The sequence below is a fragment of the Globicephala melas genome, chromosome 20 (assembly GCF_963455315.2).
Source record: "Globicephala melas chromosome 20, mGloMel1.2, whole genome shotgun sequence".
Lineage (NCBI taxonomy): Eukaryota > Metazoa > Chordata > Mammalia > Artiodactyla > Delphinidae > Globicephala > Globicephala melas.
The window spans coordinates 32,965,375-32,981,529 of record NC_083333.1 but is presented as its reverse complement, the minus strand read 5'-3'; the positions used below and the strand labels follow the sequence as shown (position 1 = coordinate 32,981,529).

The window sequence follows — 16,155 nt, the reverse complement described above, 5'->3', positions numbered from 1 at the left end:
ATAAGTATAAAATAACACATAGCCAGAAGAGGGTCCTCCTTCTTCATCCACTCCCACTCGCCCCCATAAGAACTAATCTTCTTCTGGTTCTGGGGTAGCTTTCCTGCCTTTTTGCAAAGATGAGCACATGCATGTAGCAGAGGCTAAGTGGACACAGATGCGGATTCTTCCTCTCCTTCCTTCTTACACAGCAGGTGACACAGAACATACCCTCATTTGTTCTTTTCTCTGCAGCCTACATGACCCACTCTGGGACCCCGTCTAACTCCGCTCCCCTCCACAGTGCGGTACATCCAGAGCACAAAGTCCTGGATGTCGTATAGGCTGTCACAGCATCCCGGCAGCCCAGGGAGTGGTCAGGGCATGGGGTCCCGGCTCCCCTACCTGCGCCAAGCAGAGCTTTGACACCTCCTGGCTGCCCGGGCCTCCGTGCTTCATCTGTAAAACTCGACCCAGGGAGGTGGAGGTCAGCGCAGGTGAGGCAGACAGAACATCACAGGCAGCAGTTCCCCCCAGTAGCTGTGGGAAGCCCTGAGCCCAGTCAGAAGGTGAGGCTGGGGTCCTCACCCCAGGCTGCACAGAATCCTTTCAAGGTTGGCCTGGGTCCCACCTGAATGCTGGGGTGGGGTGTCCCTGGTGGGACCAAGGCTGTATTTGCCAAAGAAACAATGTCCCAAACTGTGGTTCTATTAGGACTTCAGGTCATAGGTTAAAGTTAAAAAGCCCATGGCTGGGCTGGGCTGACCTGGGAACCGAAGCGCCTCGAACCTGTCTCTTTGGGAAAGTTATGGCTCATTCTCAGAGCAAGTGGCTTCTGAGGCTCTTCTGAGCTGGGCCCACGGAGGCACAGCCCTGCCCCATGCTGTGCTTACGGTCCAGCCGAATGCATTTAAAAATATGTATGTAAAGATATATATAATTGTGGTAAAATTGCAGTTTAAATTTAATCAGCTTAAAATATATTTTTTAAATAAATTTATTTTATTTATTTATTTTTGGCTGTGTTGGGTCTTCGTTGCTGTGCGCGGGCTTTCTCTAGTTGCGGCGAGCAGGGGCTACTCTTCGTTGTGGTGTGCAGGCTTCTCACTGCGGTGGCTTCTCTTGCTGAAGAGCACGGGCTCTAGGTGCGCCGGCTTCAGTAGTTGTGACACACGGGCTTAGTTGCTCCGTGGCATGTGGGATCTTCCCGGACCAGGGCTCGAACCTGTGTCCCCTGCATTGGCAGGTGGATTCTTAACCACTGTGCCACCAGGGAAGTCCCTTAAAAATCTACTTTCCAGCATAGATCCTTTGGGAGTTTATCTGTATTATCAATAAGGCAGTGGCTTTCCACCGCCAAAGAAAAAAATGTAACTTCCTGGTGGCTGCGTGCTGCTCACTCTCACCGCTCTCCACCGCACAGCCTCCTTCAGCCTGTCCCCCAAGCCTTTCCTCAGCTCCCTCACGTCATGAGGGCTATGCCCACATGTCACCTGCTGGGGGACTTCCGTGACCGCATCCCACCTGCCACCCTCTGCCTGGTTTTCTCGTTTTCTCTCCCCTCCTGACATCACATTGTGGAGCCCCTTGGGCAGCTGTTTTCCATCATCTGCCCCCTCACCCCCAGCAGACAAGCCTGGGCCAGGGCTCTGGTGAGTGAGTGTGAGATCGTCAGGGACCCTTCCCCCGTGCATGGAGCTGCCCTACATCTGGTCTCAGTCGGTGGCCTCCAGGCAGGACAGACACCTGGACAGGTAAGAACCTTGGCTCATTCTCACACATGCAAGAGAGATCACACTATCGATTTCTACGTTGCCACCCTAGCCGCTGGCAGAATAATCAATGCCCTTGACTCAGGAGCTTTCTGGGCCCTCAGCGTTCTCCTCTGAGAAATGGATCCTGACTCCTAGGTGGAGGGTGGTGGTGCTTCTGCAAGACGGTATAAGGAAAGTGTGCAGCATAGTTCCCACAGCCCTCTCACAAGTAAGCAAACACACTGGGGTCTGGAGAGGACAGGGAAGGCCACCTTCCTGCTCCTCCTCACCTCATCTTCCTCCCTCCCAGGCAGTGGCTAGACAGCTGTTCCCAGGCTCTGCTTTGAATTAAAAAGTGGTGTGGCCCTTTAAGAGAAGCATCCGCCACCCCCGCTGCCCTGCTGCCCCCTTTGAAGTCCCTGGCGCTGAAAGGTTCCCAGTGGCAGATCTGAGGGTTTGTTTCTGCCTCCCCAGAGGCCACGTGCGGATCACAGGGTGGGAGGGAGGGAGGGCCGAAGGTCACAAGGCCGGCCAGGCCTCCCTGGCCTGCAGCCGCTATTGCAGCAGGCACTGAGGACCAGCAGGCTGCATGGATGGGGACCAGGCGGCTGGAGCTCATTAGGGCTCAGCAGAGCCAGCAGCTGGGAGAGCTAAGGAGGCGCTGTCTCCCGCCCTCCCCGTGGGCCTGGGGCAGCCTGACTTCCCCAACGTCCTCTCGCCTATACAGTGAGGAGCATGCGCTGGCACTTCAGAGCCGCTCTGGCCACACCCCAAGAAGCCCCATCTGCACAGATGTGTAGGAAGCCCCTCCCATCGCCATGACCTTCCTCCCCCCAGCTTTGGAATATGGCTGGTTCCAGGTGGACCCAGGTGGACCCTGACACGCCACAGTTAGCTGAGGTCAGCTGTGGGTTGGCATCCAGGAGGGTTCTTCAGCCAGGACTGCCCACAAGCCAGGTGTGGCTGTGTGAGGGGGGTGGGCTGGGGCAGGGGCTCTCAGAAGCTGGCTCCCAGGGGTCGAGCCTGGGACCAGAAAACGCTACTTGTCCTCTGTTCACCAGGCACCGGAGGGTGGGGTTTGCAGCAGAGTGGCAGGAGCATCTGGGACTCAGCTTCCTCCCGCTCTCACCCATAAGTAAAGGGGACTCTGACTCCCACATGTTCCCAGTCCTAGGGTGAGGTGTGTGTGGGTCTCTTCTGCAGGTGACCCCAAGGCTGCTCAGGCCAGGCCTGCAAATGGCCACCAATTCCCAGGAGAGGACTTCTTCTGGCATCATGCCTAGGAGCTGTCTATTAAAGCCTGTAACTGACCAGGTGGTCCCAGCCCCACCTTCCCCTGCCCCTGCACCAGATGGCTCCAATGGACTTTTCTCATCAAGGCCCCAGGATGTGAGGCAAGGGGGGTTCCTGCTGATGGATGGGGGGGGGGCTCGGGGAATCCAAAAGGGTTCAAGCTCTGTAATTGCATGGCCTGAGCTTAAGGCCCCTCCCCCAGCTCAGAGCCGGCGGTGGGCTCTTGCCTGGCTATGGAGTGGGGTCTCCATTCAGGGCAAGCCACTGGGGGGAGTGCAGTGGTCTGCCCCACTTCCCTGCCCTCTTGGGCCTCAGAGGCCAGCAGCTGGGATGCAGAGCCGCCCAGGTGGTTGTGTGAGGCGGGGCGGCTGAGGCCCGCAGGCAACAGCTGGGCCCCAGACGGCAGGCAGCAGCTGCAGCACAGAACAGCCTTGTGCTCTTGGAGCCCTGGGCTCAGGGCCCTCGGGGATCCCCAGGAAGGAGCTGGCTGTGTGATACGGGGCCGTCCCAAGTCCAGGCAAGGGCACTGGGTCTGGAGCTCCTGGACATCCTGAGGACCTGAAGGCCCAGTCCCAGGTGGGATCCCCTGCACCACTGACTGTCCCCACCATACCTTCCTCCCCAGGGCCTGCCTGCCAGTCTGGGCCCCAAGCCTGCCTCAACTCGGGCCCTAGCTCTTGCTTCCTGAAATGTGCCATCTCTGATGCCCCCTTCCCAGGAATTGGGCACATGTCCATGTGTGGACCACAAGTCTCATTGCCCCCCTCTGTGATCCCTTCCTTATATCTTCCTCCCCAAGGGACCAGCCCCTGAACCCCCATCCTATACCTGGGGATGCTGCTCCAAAATAGGCAGAGGCCCCCCTCTGGGCTCTCATTTTCCCAGGCTTCCTTGCACCTGGGCATGCATGAGATCTAAGCTTGACCAGAAGCACCTGCAGCCCACCTGAATGGGAGCCAGGAAGCCAAGAGGCAGGAATGATACAGAACCCACCCTGGACATGGCAATGGGGGGGGCTGGTAAGCAGAAGGGTGGGTCCCATGTCCAGCATACGTGGTGTCCATGGCCCATGGGACCACTGCAACAAGGCAATTTGGGACATTGTTCCTGCTTCTCCTCCTCAAGCTTGAGTGTTGGCCCTCCAGACATTCCATGAGCCCCCTGTGCCCAGGACCTCAGTCTACCTTGGTGTCTGAAGGATGGCCAGCATCCACCAGGGAGCAATAACTATCAAACAAGTCCTGCCTCATTTCATGCTCTCATGACCCTGGAAAGCAGGTACTATTCTCGTCTCCACCTTACACATAACAAGCCTGAGGTTCAGAGAGCCAGCTGCAGGCCCAGCAGCAGCAGAGCCAGGCCCTGAATGCAGAGATAGGCTCTCAGTCCCGCAGCTACATCTCTTAGTGTGTGGGCCCCACAGACATCTGTCTAATGAGTGAATGGGGGCATGTACATGCCATGTCCCAGCAGGATCTCCAGGGTAGGACCAGCCCACCACGTTCATTCACCTGCCCCGCATCCCTGCCAGTCACCTGGTGCCTCAGGCCCAGCCTGCTGACCATCATTGGTTAGACCCATTGGTGTTTGGGGTTTTTTAGGTAAAATTTATAATATAAAACCACTTCAAGGTGTACAATTCTATGGCATTTAGTACATTCACCATGTTATGCAACCATCAACATGATCAATTTTAGAACATTTTCGTCACCCCAAAAAGAAACACTGTACCCACTAGCAGTCACTCCCTGTTCCTCCCTGTCCCCTGGCAACCAAAAGTCTGCTTTTCTATCTCTATAGATTTGCCTATTCTGCATATTTCATGTAAATGGAATCATAAGATATGTGGCCTTTTGTTTCTGGCTTATTTCACTTACCTTAATGTTTTTAAGGTTCGTCTGTGTCATAGCATGTGTCAGTACTTTGTTCCTTTTTATGGCTGAATAATAGTCCATTGTATGAATGGACCACATTTTATTTATCCATTTTATTCATTATGGACGTTTGGGTTGTTTCCCCCTTTTGGCTATAGTGAGTACTGCTGCTGTGAACATTGATGGTCAAGTTTTTGTTTGAACACCTGCTCTCATCTCTTTTGGGATTATACCTAGGAGTGGAATTGCTGAGTCATGTGATAATTATACATGTAATTTATTGAGCAGCCACCAAACTGTTTCCATAGTGGCTGTACCATTTTATGCTCCCGCCAGCAATGCACGGGCTCCAGTTTCTCCACATCCTCACCAATGCATGCTGTTTTCCATTTGTTTTTGTTTTTGTTTTTGGCCACACCACATGGTTTGCAGGATCTTAGTTCCCTGACCAGGGATTGAACCCAGGCCCTCGGCAGTGAAAGCGCCGAGTCCTAACCACTGGAACACCAGGGAATTCCCTGTTTTCCATGGTTTTGATCACAGCCATCCTAGTGGATGTGAGGTGTTATCTGAACTGCTGCTGTTCCACCAGGTTCCCCTTCCTCCCATGTGTCAAGGCCACAGTGGCCTCTGGGCTGAGTGCAGGCAGCCTGGAAGCAGAGGCCCGGAGCTGAGCTGAGTGGCTCCCAGAACCTGCTGTCCTAGAAACCCCCTCCCATATTTTGGGAGCTGAAAACTCTGAGTTGGGGGAGTCTGAGGTGCAGAAGGTAAAGCTGGCCCTTGAGGGGAGGGAGCCCAAGTACAGAGCTAGTCTGTCTGAGTCGAGAGAAGGATGAAGTATGAACAGCCAAGGAAGGCTCTCTCAGGGGCTGTCACCACCAAGAGTCTGAGTTGGGGGTCTAAAGCTTAAAGGAGAGGGTGTGGGGAAGGCAGAGACACAGAAGGACAGGGAAGTTCTGGGGAAGACTCTTCACTTCTGCTAGTAGTGTTGAATAAATCAAACGGATTCATTTCGGGCAAAGTGCAGGCTAAATCTCATTACAGCAATACTGGCGAGTCCAACATGCATGCTCCCGCTTCGCACCGGCATTTCATTGGCAATTGTAACTGCCATTCCCACAGCACCGAGCACTTTCATGCATGGGCTCCCGTAATCCCACAACAGCCCTCTGATGGAGGTACGGTCATTGCCCCGCTTTAAAGAAGAGGAAACAGAGGCACACAGAGAGGTCACGGGCCTTGCCCAGGAGCTCCTGCCAGGAAATGGCTCAGAGCCAGGTCCGTGTGAAGTACAACCCTACGCAGTCTTGCCATCCGGCTGGAAGCAGCATTTCCCTGCCTGGGACTTGGAATAACAGGCTCCTAGACGTAGAGTGTTCCTGGGGCATGTTCTCCCCCATGCCTAGGAACACCTTCGCGTGGGGGACCTGTGTTTGAAATGCCTGCCTCTGGCCAGTCCCACGCAGGGCCTATATATTGACCTGAAGACAGGAGGGTGGCAAGTGTGGATTTCCAGATGCACAGCTCACTCTCAGCTCTTCTGCTGGCATGTCTGAGTCTCAGTTCCCCTCATCAGGAAAATGGATGCCCAGCTGCACCACAGAAGCTTGTGGGGAGGACCTCTTTTTGTCACAGCTGCTCTCTCCTTCACTGAGTGACCCCAGCCAAGGCCGACCTCTGGGGCACCTCAGCCTGATGTTAGGCTTCGAGGTTTAATTTACCGCTTAAACCTCATACAGCAGCTCTCAAGGACCCTGTCTGGTCTCCCACTTTGTCTTCTGAGAGCCTGGCCAGAGCAGCCTGCTGTGTCTGTGCACGGGGTGGGTGTTGTAACTTTTTAACCCTCAGCCCATTACTCAGCCCAGGGACTGGTGAGGACAGCTCAGGAGGCAAAGGCAGGGGCAGGATCCCCGGTGCTGCCAGAGCCTCTGGCAACCTCTATTCTCCTGCCCCAGAGGGGCTGCAGGTGCCTGCCAGCGGACACAGCTTCCCCACTGCCCCGAATTAGGAGGGAGCTCAGGAAGCTCTACCCCAGCTCTAGACCCAAAAGGCAAGGTCTGTTTCCTGTCTTTACAATGGTGTAATGACATCCACGGAGCTGTGGCTGGGAGGGGAATGAGAGGTCTACCAAAGCTGTCTATGGCACTTTGTGGGTGTGTGTGGAGGGCAAATAAATGCCCTTTTTTTTCTTTTGTCTGCCCACCTAGCCGGGAGGAAGCCTCCTAAGTAAACAGCTGCCCCCTCATCCCATTTTGATTTCTGAGGAGGAATCTCCTTCTGTCCCCAGTGAGGTGCACTGGGAAGGTGAGGTGATGGGGCAGATGCACTACGGTGCTTGGAGGTCACTGAACAGAAACCAAGGCGGCAGCTCTTCCATCCGCGACCACCCCAGGGGCGGCTGGGACTGCGGGAGAGGTTCTTGGGGGTCCTTGGCATGGGGTGCAAAGCGAGGGCGCACGCGGGGAGGATCCAGGACTCCGCCCCGAGGCCCACCGACCTCGATAAGTGGCAGCGCCCCCTCTGCCCCCACTGCCCTCCGAGGGCCGCCCAGAATCTGTCCACCCAGGCGCGGGACAGGGTGACTCCCCCGTGGCGCCGTGCCGCGGCGCCCAGTCCCTCCCGCAGGTCGCCGAGGGCGCCGGGGCCTCGCACCACACCTGTCCGCTCCTCCGGGAGGCCCCGGCGCCTCTGCTGCCGGCCCCTCGGCGCGGAGCCCTGTGTCCGCCGTCGCTTTGATCCCGGGGGCCCCGCTGGATAAAAGTCCCGGGAGGCTCCGCGCCAGCGCCAGAGGGGAGGCAGCCGAGCCGGGCGTACCAGCAGGCTGGCGCTGGGCGAGCGACGCCGAGGAGCCGGGGCCGCGGGGCCGCCCTCGCCGCCCGCGGTGAGCGCAGGGCTCCGGGCTGGTTCGGGGTGGGGGTTGCGGAGCGGGGTTCTGGTCGCCCGTGGGTTGCTGTGGGCCTGGGCGGCGGGGGCGAGGGGACCCCGGCGGCTCAGGTGAGCGCTCCCCCTGTGCCCCCAGCCCGTCGGGCCGACCCGCCCCGTGGCGGACGGAGCTCCCCCCTCGCGGAAAAGCCCCGCTCCTTCCCCCCCGCCCCCCCCCCCCGCCGCCCCTTCCAGTCGCCCGGGGGCGGGGGCGGCGGCGCCGGGCTGGCCGCGATGAATGAGCCGCCGGGGCCGCCGGGCCGCGCTGCCCCCCACGGAGCCGGGCCGGGAGCGCCTCCGGCGGCCGCGGCAGGATAGTCCAGGCCCCTCCGTCAGGCTTGCGGTTTGGGAAGAAAAGGCGATGCCTCCGCCAAGAAAAGAGCGAGCGCGGCCCCCTCCCCCTCCGCCGAGCCCGGGCGGCGGCGGTGGCGGCACTTCTAACGCGCGGGCACCCGGGCCGCCGCGGCCCCCGCAAACTACGCCCAGGCTCGGCCCCCGCCGCTCATTGGCGCGGGCCGGAGCCAGCGCACCCAGACCCTGCGCTGCCCTCGGCCGGACGCGCGCGGAGCCCCAGCTGCCCAGGCCGACGGCGCCCGGCCCGAGAGCCTCGACGCCGAGCCGCCCTCGCCTCCTCTGCCGGGCCCAACGCAGGGAGCGGGGCGAACGAGCAGGCGCGGCTGGCGCCCCGCGGCCCGGGCGCCCCCGGCCCGGCGCCCTCGCCACCGCGCCGCCTCAAGGCCGCCCGCTCTCCGCAGGTGGCCGCGGGCCCGAGCAGCGCGGCCATGGGCCGAGGGGTGCGCGTGCTGCTGCTGCTGGGCCTGCTGCACTGGGCCGGGGGCGGCGAGGGCAGGAAGACCTGGCGGCGCCGCGGCCAGCAGCCACCCCCGCCGCCGCCCCCGCCGCGGGCCGAGGCGGCGACGGCGGCTGGGCAGCCGGTGGAGAGCTTCCCGCTGGACTTCACGGCCGTGGAAGGCAACATGGACAGCTTCATGGCACAGGTCAAGAGCCTGGCACAGTCCCTGTACCCCTGCTCGGCACAGCAGCTCAACGAGGACCTGCGCCTGCACCTCCTGCTCAACACGTCGGTGACTTGCAACGACGGCAGCTCGGCCGGGTAAGGCCCGCACCCGCCCGCCGCGACCGGCGCGCCCCCGCCGCTGGCCTCGGGGCCGCGGGCCGCCTCGTCGCCGGCGGGTTCGCACACCCGCCTCCCTGTCCCCGCTCAGACGCACGGAGTCTCTGCACTGGACCCTCCCTGCTGGCCGCAGCGGTGCTCGCCCACAGGGGAAAGGGCTCCCGTCGGGTCTCGGAGGCGCTGGCCCCGGGAAGGGCCCTGCTCGGAGGCTTGCCGCGCGGGGGTGGGGCAGCGCTGGCAGCGCTGGTCACGGGCCAGCCCGGGCACTGACCCCTCGGCCACCGGTGCCCAGCCCCTGTGCTCGCGTCCTTCGTTCCCTGGGCGGGGAGATGGCAGTCCGCGAGTGGCCCTGGCTCCAGCAGGAGGAGGTGACACAGGGGGGCGGGGAGAGTCCTGCCGTACCCCCACCCCCACACCAGCTCTACTCGCCCCGTCTGCTCCCTGCTGCTGCTGGGACTGCCAGGGAGCCCAGCCAGCCAGAGGGACAGGCAGGGGGCGCAGGTGGGACAGAAGGACCTGGGGTGCAGCATTCACCCCTCTCCAAACGGAAGCAGATAAAAAAGAATGCGAGGCTGAGGGTTGGGGAGGGGTTGGGGGCGCCCATGCCCTCAGCGACTCCACAGCCCGAGGAACTGGACGTTAGGTCGGGCCTCGGAAGGAAGGCTGCGACCCTGCCTCGGTGGCGCCCTCGCCCCTCCACGCGCGCCTGTCCTACCCCAGTGCCCCTGCCCCACGCACACTCCTCCAGCGAGAGTGCTTTTCACTCTCCAAGCGCCACTGCGCGTCCCAGGAGGATCCCGAGCCCCAGCGAGGACCCCCACCCCCACCCCCGCCCGGCCGCCAGCGCCGAGGTTACAGCGGGTCTGTCGCGGGGCGGGCAGTGGGGATTTTCCACGGACCACACAACCCCTCGCCGCCCTTCCCCGCCCCGCGAGCGCCACCTCCCGGGACTGGCTGGCCGGGCCGGGCGCGCTCTGCGGGGGCCTGGCCGCTGGCGCCCCCGTGCGGTCCGCGTGCGCCCGGCGACAGGTGGAATGACCCCTTCCTTCCTGGAGCTGGGCCCTGCAGCCCCAGCTGACCGCCCGCTCCGCCCACTTCCCTTGCAGCTACTACCTGAAGGAATCCAAGGGCAGCCGGCGATGGCTACTGTTTCTGGAAGGTGCGTCCTAGGTGCGGAGGTGGCGGGGTGGGGGTGGGGATCCACTCGGCACTGGACCCTGAGGTGGTGGCTGTGCCCGCAGGAGGCTGGTACTGCTTCAACCGGGAGAACTGCGACTCCCGATATGACACCATGCGGCGCCTCATGAGCTCCAAGGACTGGCCGCTCACTCGAACAGGTCAGCGTGCCAGGGACTGACCAGGAGCCCCCACGAGGCGGGGGGGGCGGGTGGTGGCGGGAGAAGGGGCTCATAATTGGAAGTCCTGGAAGAAGCTCCTCCTCTTTCACTCCCTAGAGGCCCAGAGAGGCCCCACCCCATCCACCCCCCCCCCAAAGTTAGGGATCATTCATTCTCACCTTTCATTCTTCTTCCACAGGTAACTTCCCAGGGCTCACCCTGGCTGTGCAGTACACAGCTGGTCCCTAGGTCAAAATATCTGGTGGAAGGGGGGAGGTTGAGGGCCATGTCCAGATGCCACAGCCTGGCTGGTCATCCTGGCCATGGGGACTCCGTGGAGTAACTAAACCCATCCATTCATTCCCCACTTCCTCAGCCACCTTGGTTCAGGTGGGTGTCACCACCCACCTCCTTGCTGTGGCCAAGTAGGATGCCCCCACAGCCCCACACCTTCCTATAGTCCTCACCCCTGCATGCCCCCTCCCACCAGAAAGACCCACTGCCTCTGTCCTCCCCTGCCACAGGCACGGGGATCCTGTCCTCCCAGCCAGAGGAGAACCCCCACTGGTGGAACGCCAACATGGTGTAAGAGGGAGCCGAAGGTCTTTCCTTGGGGGTCCTGTCCTTGGGGGTCCTTCCTGGAGGATCCTTCCTAAGAGGTTCTTAGGGGGGAGTCCATCCTTGGGGATCCCATCCTTGAGGGGGTCTGGTCCTGGGAGAGGTCTTCCTAGGGGGTTCCTGTCCTCAGGAGTCCTTCCTGAGGAGGGTGGTCCTTCCTGGGGTCCTCGGGCAACAGAGAAGCATGGCGGGCTCACACCATCCCTGTGTCACAGCTTCATCCCCTACTGCTCCAGCGATGTCTGGAGTGGGGCTTCATCCAAGTCTGAAAAGAGTGAGTCCCCTGCCTTCCCCCAGCTCCCCCCCACCCCTGACAGAGGCAGGGCAGGGAGGACAGAGCTCCTGGAGAAATACAGACTTTCAGCCTTGTAACTCCCTCTAACCCTTTGATAGTGTGTCCCAGGGTGCCTGCCCTCAGCACCCATTGCCTGGCTTGTCCATGGCTGGCCTGACCCTGAGGCGTCCTCACTCCTGGTTGTTCCCTGCGGGAGAGCCCCCAGCACAGCCTTGTGCACCTAACTCGCCTCTCTCTAGTCTACCCAGACCCTGTTCCCATCCCCTCTAAGACCCTCCAGACCCCCAGCTATACCCCTCCTTCTGCCAACCTGGGGGTGGGAGGCCTTGCTCTGTGTCCAGGCCCCCACTTGAATCCACCCTCCTTCTCTGTGCAGACGAGTACGCCTTCATGGGCGCCCTCATCATCCAGGAGGTTGTGCGAGAGCTCCTGGGCAAAGGGTTGAGCGGGGCCAAGGTGCTGCTGCTGGCAGGGAGCAGGTGGGCTGGGCAGGGGCTGGGGTGGGAGTGTGGATGGAAGGGAGAAGATGGGGCTGAGCCAGGGCAAATGCATGACCGGGAGGCTCAGCATCACGGGGCATCTCAGAGTTCGGCTCCCAGGTGCCATGTAGCTGGAAGCTGTCCAGAGGATGCTTCTGGGTCCATGGTTGTTGGGTGTGAGGGAAGCCTTGGACTGCAGTGACCTAGGCAGTTGGTTAGGGGTTAGCTGTGAACCCATGTACCACCAGGGCTGGGGTCCCTGTAGGCAGGATCACACCTGCTGGTCACTGTATCCCAGCAGGCATGTAGGGGACCCAGGGGACATCCAAGGAATGGATGGAGAGGCCTGGGGCACCTAGTTCATCTTAATTTTCAGATAAGGAAACTGAATCAGAGAGTGAGAGAGAGGAAGGGAAGGAGGAGTGGGAGGAAGTGGGATGACCTGACACTTAGCGCTGGGTCAGTGCCGGGAGCTCTGCCAGCCCTTCTCTGCCTCCAAGACCTCGAAGGGCCCAGGGGACTTACACATGAACACAGAACGTGTTGGCAGCTCAGAATGCTCTCAGATCCCTGCCCACTCGGGGATGGGCTTGGGGATGGGCGGGCCCTGGTGGGTGAGTGTCCTCATCTGCCTGGCCTGACATCCCACCTTCCCTGCAGCGCGGGGGGCACAGGAGTGCTGCTGAACGTGGACCGCGTGGCCGAGCAGCTGGAGGAGCTGGGCTATCCAGCCATCCAGGTGCGGGGCCTGGCTGACTCTGGCTGGTTCCTGGACAACAAGCAGTACCGCCGCACAGACTGCATTGACACCATCACCTGCGCGCCCACGGAGGCCATCCGCCGGGGCATCAGGTGCTCTGGGAGGGAGGGTCCATCCTGTGCAGAGGGCCTGGGGTGTGGTGGCACCTGTGGGTGGAGAAGCTCATGGGAGGCCAGGGGCAGCCTAACCTGCAGCATGTGGCCTAGGTACTGGAATGGGGTGGTCCCGGAGCGCTGTAGGCGCCAGTTCAAGGAGGGCGAGGAGTGGAACTGCTTCTTTGGCTACAAAGTCTACCCAACCCTGCGCTGTGAGTGGGCATATGGGGCGGCGGGGGGTGTTTAGACTATCTGCGCCTGCTGGAAACCCAGCCTGGAGTCCAGCCCTCAGAGGCTAGGCCCAGAGACCACTGTCCCACCTAGGATGGGTGACAAAGTCATCTGGGCTTGGCTGGGACTTTCCTGGTCTTAGCACTGGCAGTCCACTTGGTTCGAGGCAAACCAGGATGGTTAGTCATGTTTCCACATCCACGGTGAGGAATGCGCTTTGGAGCTGGATCCCAGTGCTGCGCCTGTGTGGGGCCTTGGCTGTCCCCCCAGCCCCACACTTGAAGGGACATCATCACCATGTTTTGGTCAAAGTAGAGTCCCTGGGAGCCAGGCCAAGGTGCGGGGAGGGAACAAGGCATCTCTTCAAGGAAGGGTGCTGGGGATGCTGGCGGCCAGCACCCTGCACAGAGAGCCCGGTTGGCCTGTGAGCCTGCTGTGGAGCTGACTGCAGCCTCGGGCCCCTGAGCCTGGGGTGGGGGGCAGAGCACCGAGGCGAGGCCCATCTGAGCCGTCCCCCCAGGCCCGGTGTTCGTGGTACAGTGGCTGTTTGACGAGGCCCAGCTGACTGTGGACAATGTGCACCTCACGGGGCAGCCGGTGCAGGAGGGCCAGTGGCTGTACATCCAAAACCTGGGCCGTGAGCTGCGGAACACACTCAAGGACGTGCCGTGAGTGTGTTGGGGACCCCACTCAGCCCCCACCCCAAATATACAGTAAACCACTTGACTTAAAAAGAGAGAGAGGCCTCAAAGATGGAAAACAGGAAGCAGCCAAGGGGTCCTTGAGTACGTGACAAACTGTGGTCCACGTATACAAGGGGATCTTACCCAGCGCTAGAAAGAAGTGAGCGATCAAGCGGCAAAAAGACAGGAGGAACCTTAAAGGCGTGTTACCAAGTGAAAGAAGCCAATCTAAAAAGGCTACATGCTGTGTGATTCCAACTCTATGTCATCCTGGAAAAGGCAAAACTACGGACACAGTAAAAAGATCAGTGGCTGCCAGGGGTTGGGGGAGAGAGGTATGAATAGGTGGAGAACAGGAATTTTAGGCCTGAGGAGCTACTCTGTATGGTACCACAATGGTGGATACGTGGCATTATACATTTGTCCAAACTCATAGAACGTACAACACCAAGAGTGAACCCTGATGTAAGAGTGAACCCTGATGTGAACCCTGATGTACAGACTCTGGGTGGTAATGTTGTAAGAGTGAACCCTGATGTACAGACTCTAGGTGGTAATGATGTGTCAGTGTAGGTTCATTGATTGTAACAAATGTACCAGCTGGTGGGGGTTGTTGATGACGGGGGAGGCTGTGCGTGTATAAGAGCAGGGGATAAATGGGAGCTCTCTATGCCTTCCATTCAATTTTGATGTGAACCTAAAACTTCGATTAAAAGCTAACTTATTAAGAAAAACAAAATATTCACCTGTCCGGGAGAGCCCCCACTCCGAGCAGGATTTGGAGGCCGGAAGGGACAGGGGTTAGTAGGGAGCATGTGTGCTGGGGGGGACATGGCCTTGGGGAGCCGCTGGCTGGCACAGAAGCAGGAGGGAAGTAGGACGCAGGCAGGGGACAGCCTCCCAGTAGAGGGGGCTGGAGCTGCTGTGACCTGTGGGCTTTGGGGGTGGGGAAGGGCTGAGGCGGGGACATGGTTGCTCACAGGTTGTCTTCTCCCCAACAGGGCCAGCTTTGCCCCTGCCTGCCTCTCCCACGAGATCATCATCCGAAGGTCAGTGTCGCCAAGCCCCAGGACAGCTCGCGTCTATGGCTCTCACTCCAAGCATCTGCAGTGCCCCCATCCCCAGCAGGCCTGCCCACCGGCCTCCCCGGCTCTGGCTTCTTTTGGGGGCTTTCAAAATCACTTAGACAACCCACCGTGTGGCAAGAATTCACTGGTAGCAATGCCGTCCTCTGCTTTGGCCACACCTGAGTGACCCCCACCTGGGTTTCTGTCTGCAGCCACTGGACAGACGTCCAGGTAAAGGGGACCTCGCTGCCCCGGGCACTGCACTGCTGGGACAGAAGCCTCCACGACAGCCACAAGGCCAGCAAAGCTCCCCTGAAGGGCTGCCCCATCCACCTGGTGGACAGCTGCCCCTGGCCCCACTGCAACCCATCTTGCCCCACCATCCGGGACCAGTTCACGGGGCAGGAGATGAACGTGGCCCAGTTCCTGATGCACATGGGCTTCGACGTGCAGACAGTGGCACAGCAGCAGGGCCTGGAGCCCAGTAAACTGCTGGGGATGCTGAGCAGCGGGAGCTAGGGCCCCGCCCACCTGCCCTCCAGGCCCTCCTGTCCTCCTAGGGCCGCAGGGCCCCGGCCATCCCCGTCCTGGGTCTGGATGCCCTCCCCTGGCAGCCTTCACTGCCTCTTTCCCACTGCCTCTGGGAGGCCCAGCCTGAGATGGACCCACCGTCAGCCCAGCTGTGGCCCTGGGCCCCCTCCCATCCCTCCCTCCTGACTCCCGCCTCCAGCCCACAGTGGGGAGTCAGAAGCACTGGATTCCTCAGCCCCCAGCCCAGAAGGCCCCGCCCCAGCCCAGCCCCCAGCCTCGCCTGCCCTTTTGTATTATTTTATAAAGTGACTTTTTTTATTACTTTAATTTTTTAAGAAAGAAAAATAAGCAAGAAATATATAGTGAATGATATTGTTTTGTAACATATTTTTTTTAAATAATGAAGAAAAAAGATAACAAAAGAGCCTCACCCTGTAGATGTGTTTATTTGAGGGGGCACTTTGCCCACTTCACACCCCTCCCCCAACCCCGACTCCACCCCCCACCCCCCCCACCCCACCTCCCTGGTCCAGGGCAGCAGAGAGACTGGGGCGACCACGGGGCCTCTTGCCCTTCAATCCCTGCTCCTTCTGTTCATCGTTTCAGCAAACAGTAGAGATGGGCTTGTTTCAGGCGAGCCCCCAGCAAGGTTTTATGCTCCCTTTCCTCTTTATTTTGTTCTTGGGGTGACCTTCACGCCGCAACCCCGCCATTTCTAAGTGCATGACTCAGCGTTTGTACATCCACAATGTTTGTCTCTACCAGCAACCTCCACTTTCAAAACTTTATCACAAAACACTCCCTACCCAGCTAACACTTTCTTAGAAGTTTGTATTGTGTTTATTTTCACTACGTCACACATGCACATGGTCCAGAATTTGAAAGAAGCAAAGCTTTGGAGGGTGAAAATTCTCCCTCTGGCCAGCCCCTGGCTCTGCATCTGTGGCTAGTCCCAGAGGACCTGGCCTCCCATAAACACGTACACACACACACACACACACTACTTTTCCTTCCACGTGTGACTGCATGCCATACACTTGCTGCCTGGTTTCTACTTCCCGTTGCATCTTGGGGCCGCGGAGAGCTCCATGCTGGTGGGACA

The 16,155-nt window shown here is 59.9% G+C and overlaps 1 protein-coding gene across 3 annotated transcripts; it reads left to right on the top strand.

Moving 5' to 3' along the window:
- The first annotated feature begins 8,604 nt into the window (after window positions 1–8,604).
- Window positions 8,605–15,478, top strand: NOTUM (notum, palmitoleoyl-protein carboxylesterase). Of its 3 annotated transcripts, XM_030843335.2 has the most exons (11): window positions 8,605–8,936; window positions 10,064–10,116; window positions 10,199–10,294; window positions 10,819–10,879; window positions 11,128–11,186; window positions 11,584–11,686; window positions 12,347–12,538; window positions 12,653–12,753; window positions 13,293–13,440; window positions 14,457–14,504; window positions 14,735–15,478. In XM_030843335.2, the coding sequence occupies exons 1-11, from the start codon at window positions 8,605–8,607 to the stop codon at window positions 15,039–15,041; spliced, it is 1,500 nt and encodes a 499-aa protein (XP_030699195.1). In that variant the 3' UTR covers window positions 15,042–15,478. The 3 variants fall into 3 exon arrangements, with proteins under 3 accessions (XP_030699195.1, XP_030699194.1, XP_060146338.1); XM_030843334.2 differs by having other exon boundaries at window positions 12,347–12,753; XM_060290355.1 differs by lacking the exons at window positions 10,819–10,879; window positions 11,128–11,186 and having other exon boundaries at window positions 8,809–8,936; window positions 12,347–12,753.
- The last annotated feature ends 677 nt before the right edge of the window (window positions 15,479–16,155 follow it).

Bases quoted from the DNA above. Each gene is read 5' to 3' on its own strand.
- NOTUM (XM_030843334.2), top strand. From the start codon at position 8,605: ATGGGCCGAGGGGTGCGCGTGCTGCTGCTGCTGGGCCTGCTGCACTGG. The intron at 8,937-10,063 runs GTAAGGCCCGCA...CTTCCCTTGCAG, and splicing joins AACGACGGCAGCTCGGCCGG to CTACTACCTGAAGGAATCCA. The intron at 10,880-11,127 runs GTAAGAGGGAGC...CCTGTGTCACAG, and splicing joins TGGTGGAACGCCAACATGGT to CTTCATCCCCTACTGCTCCA.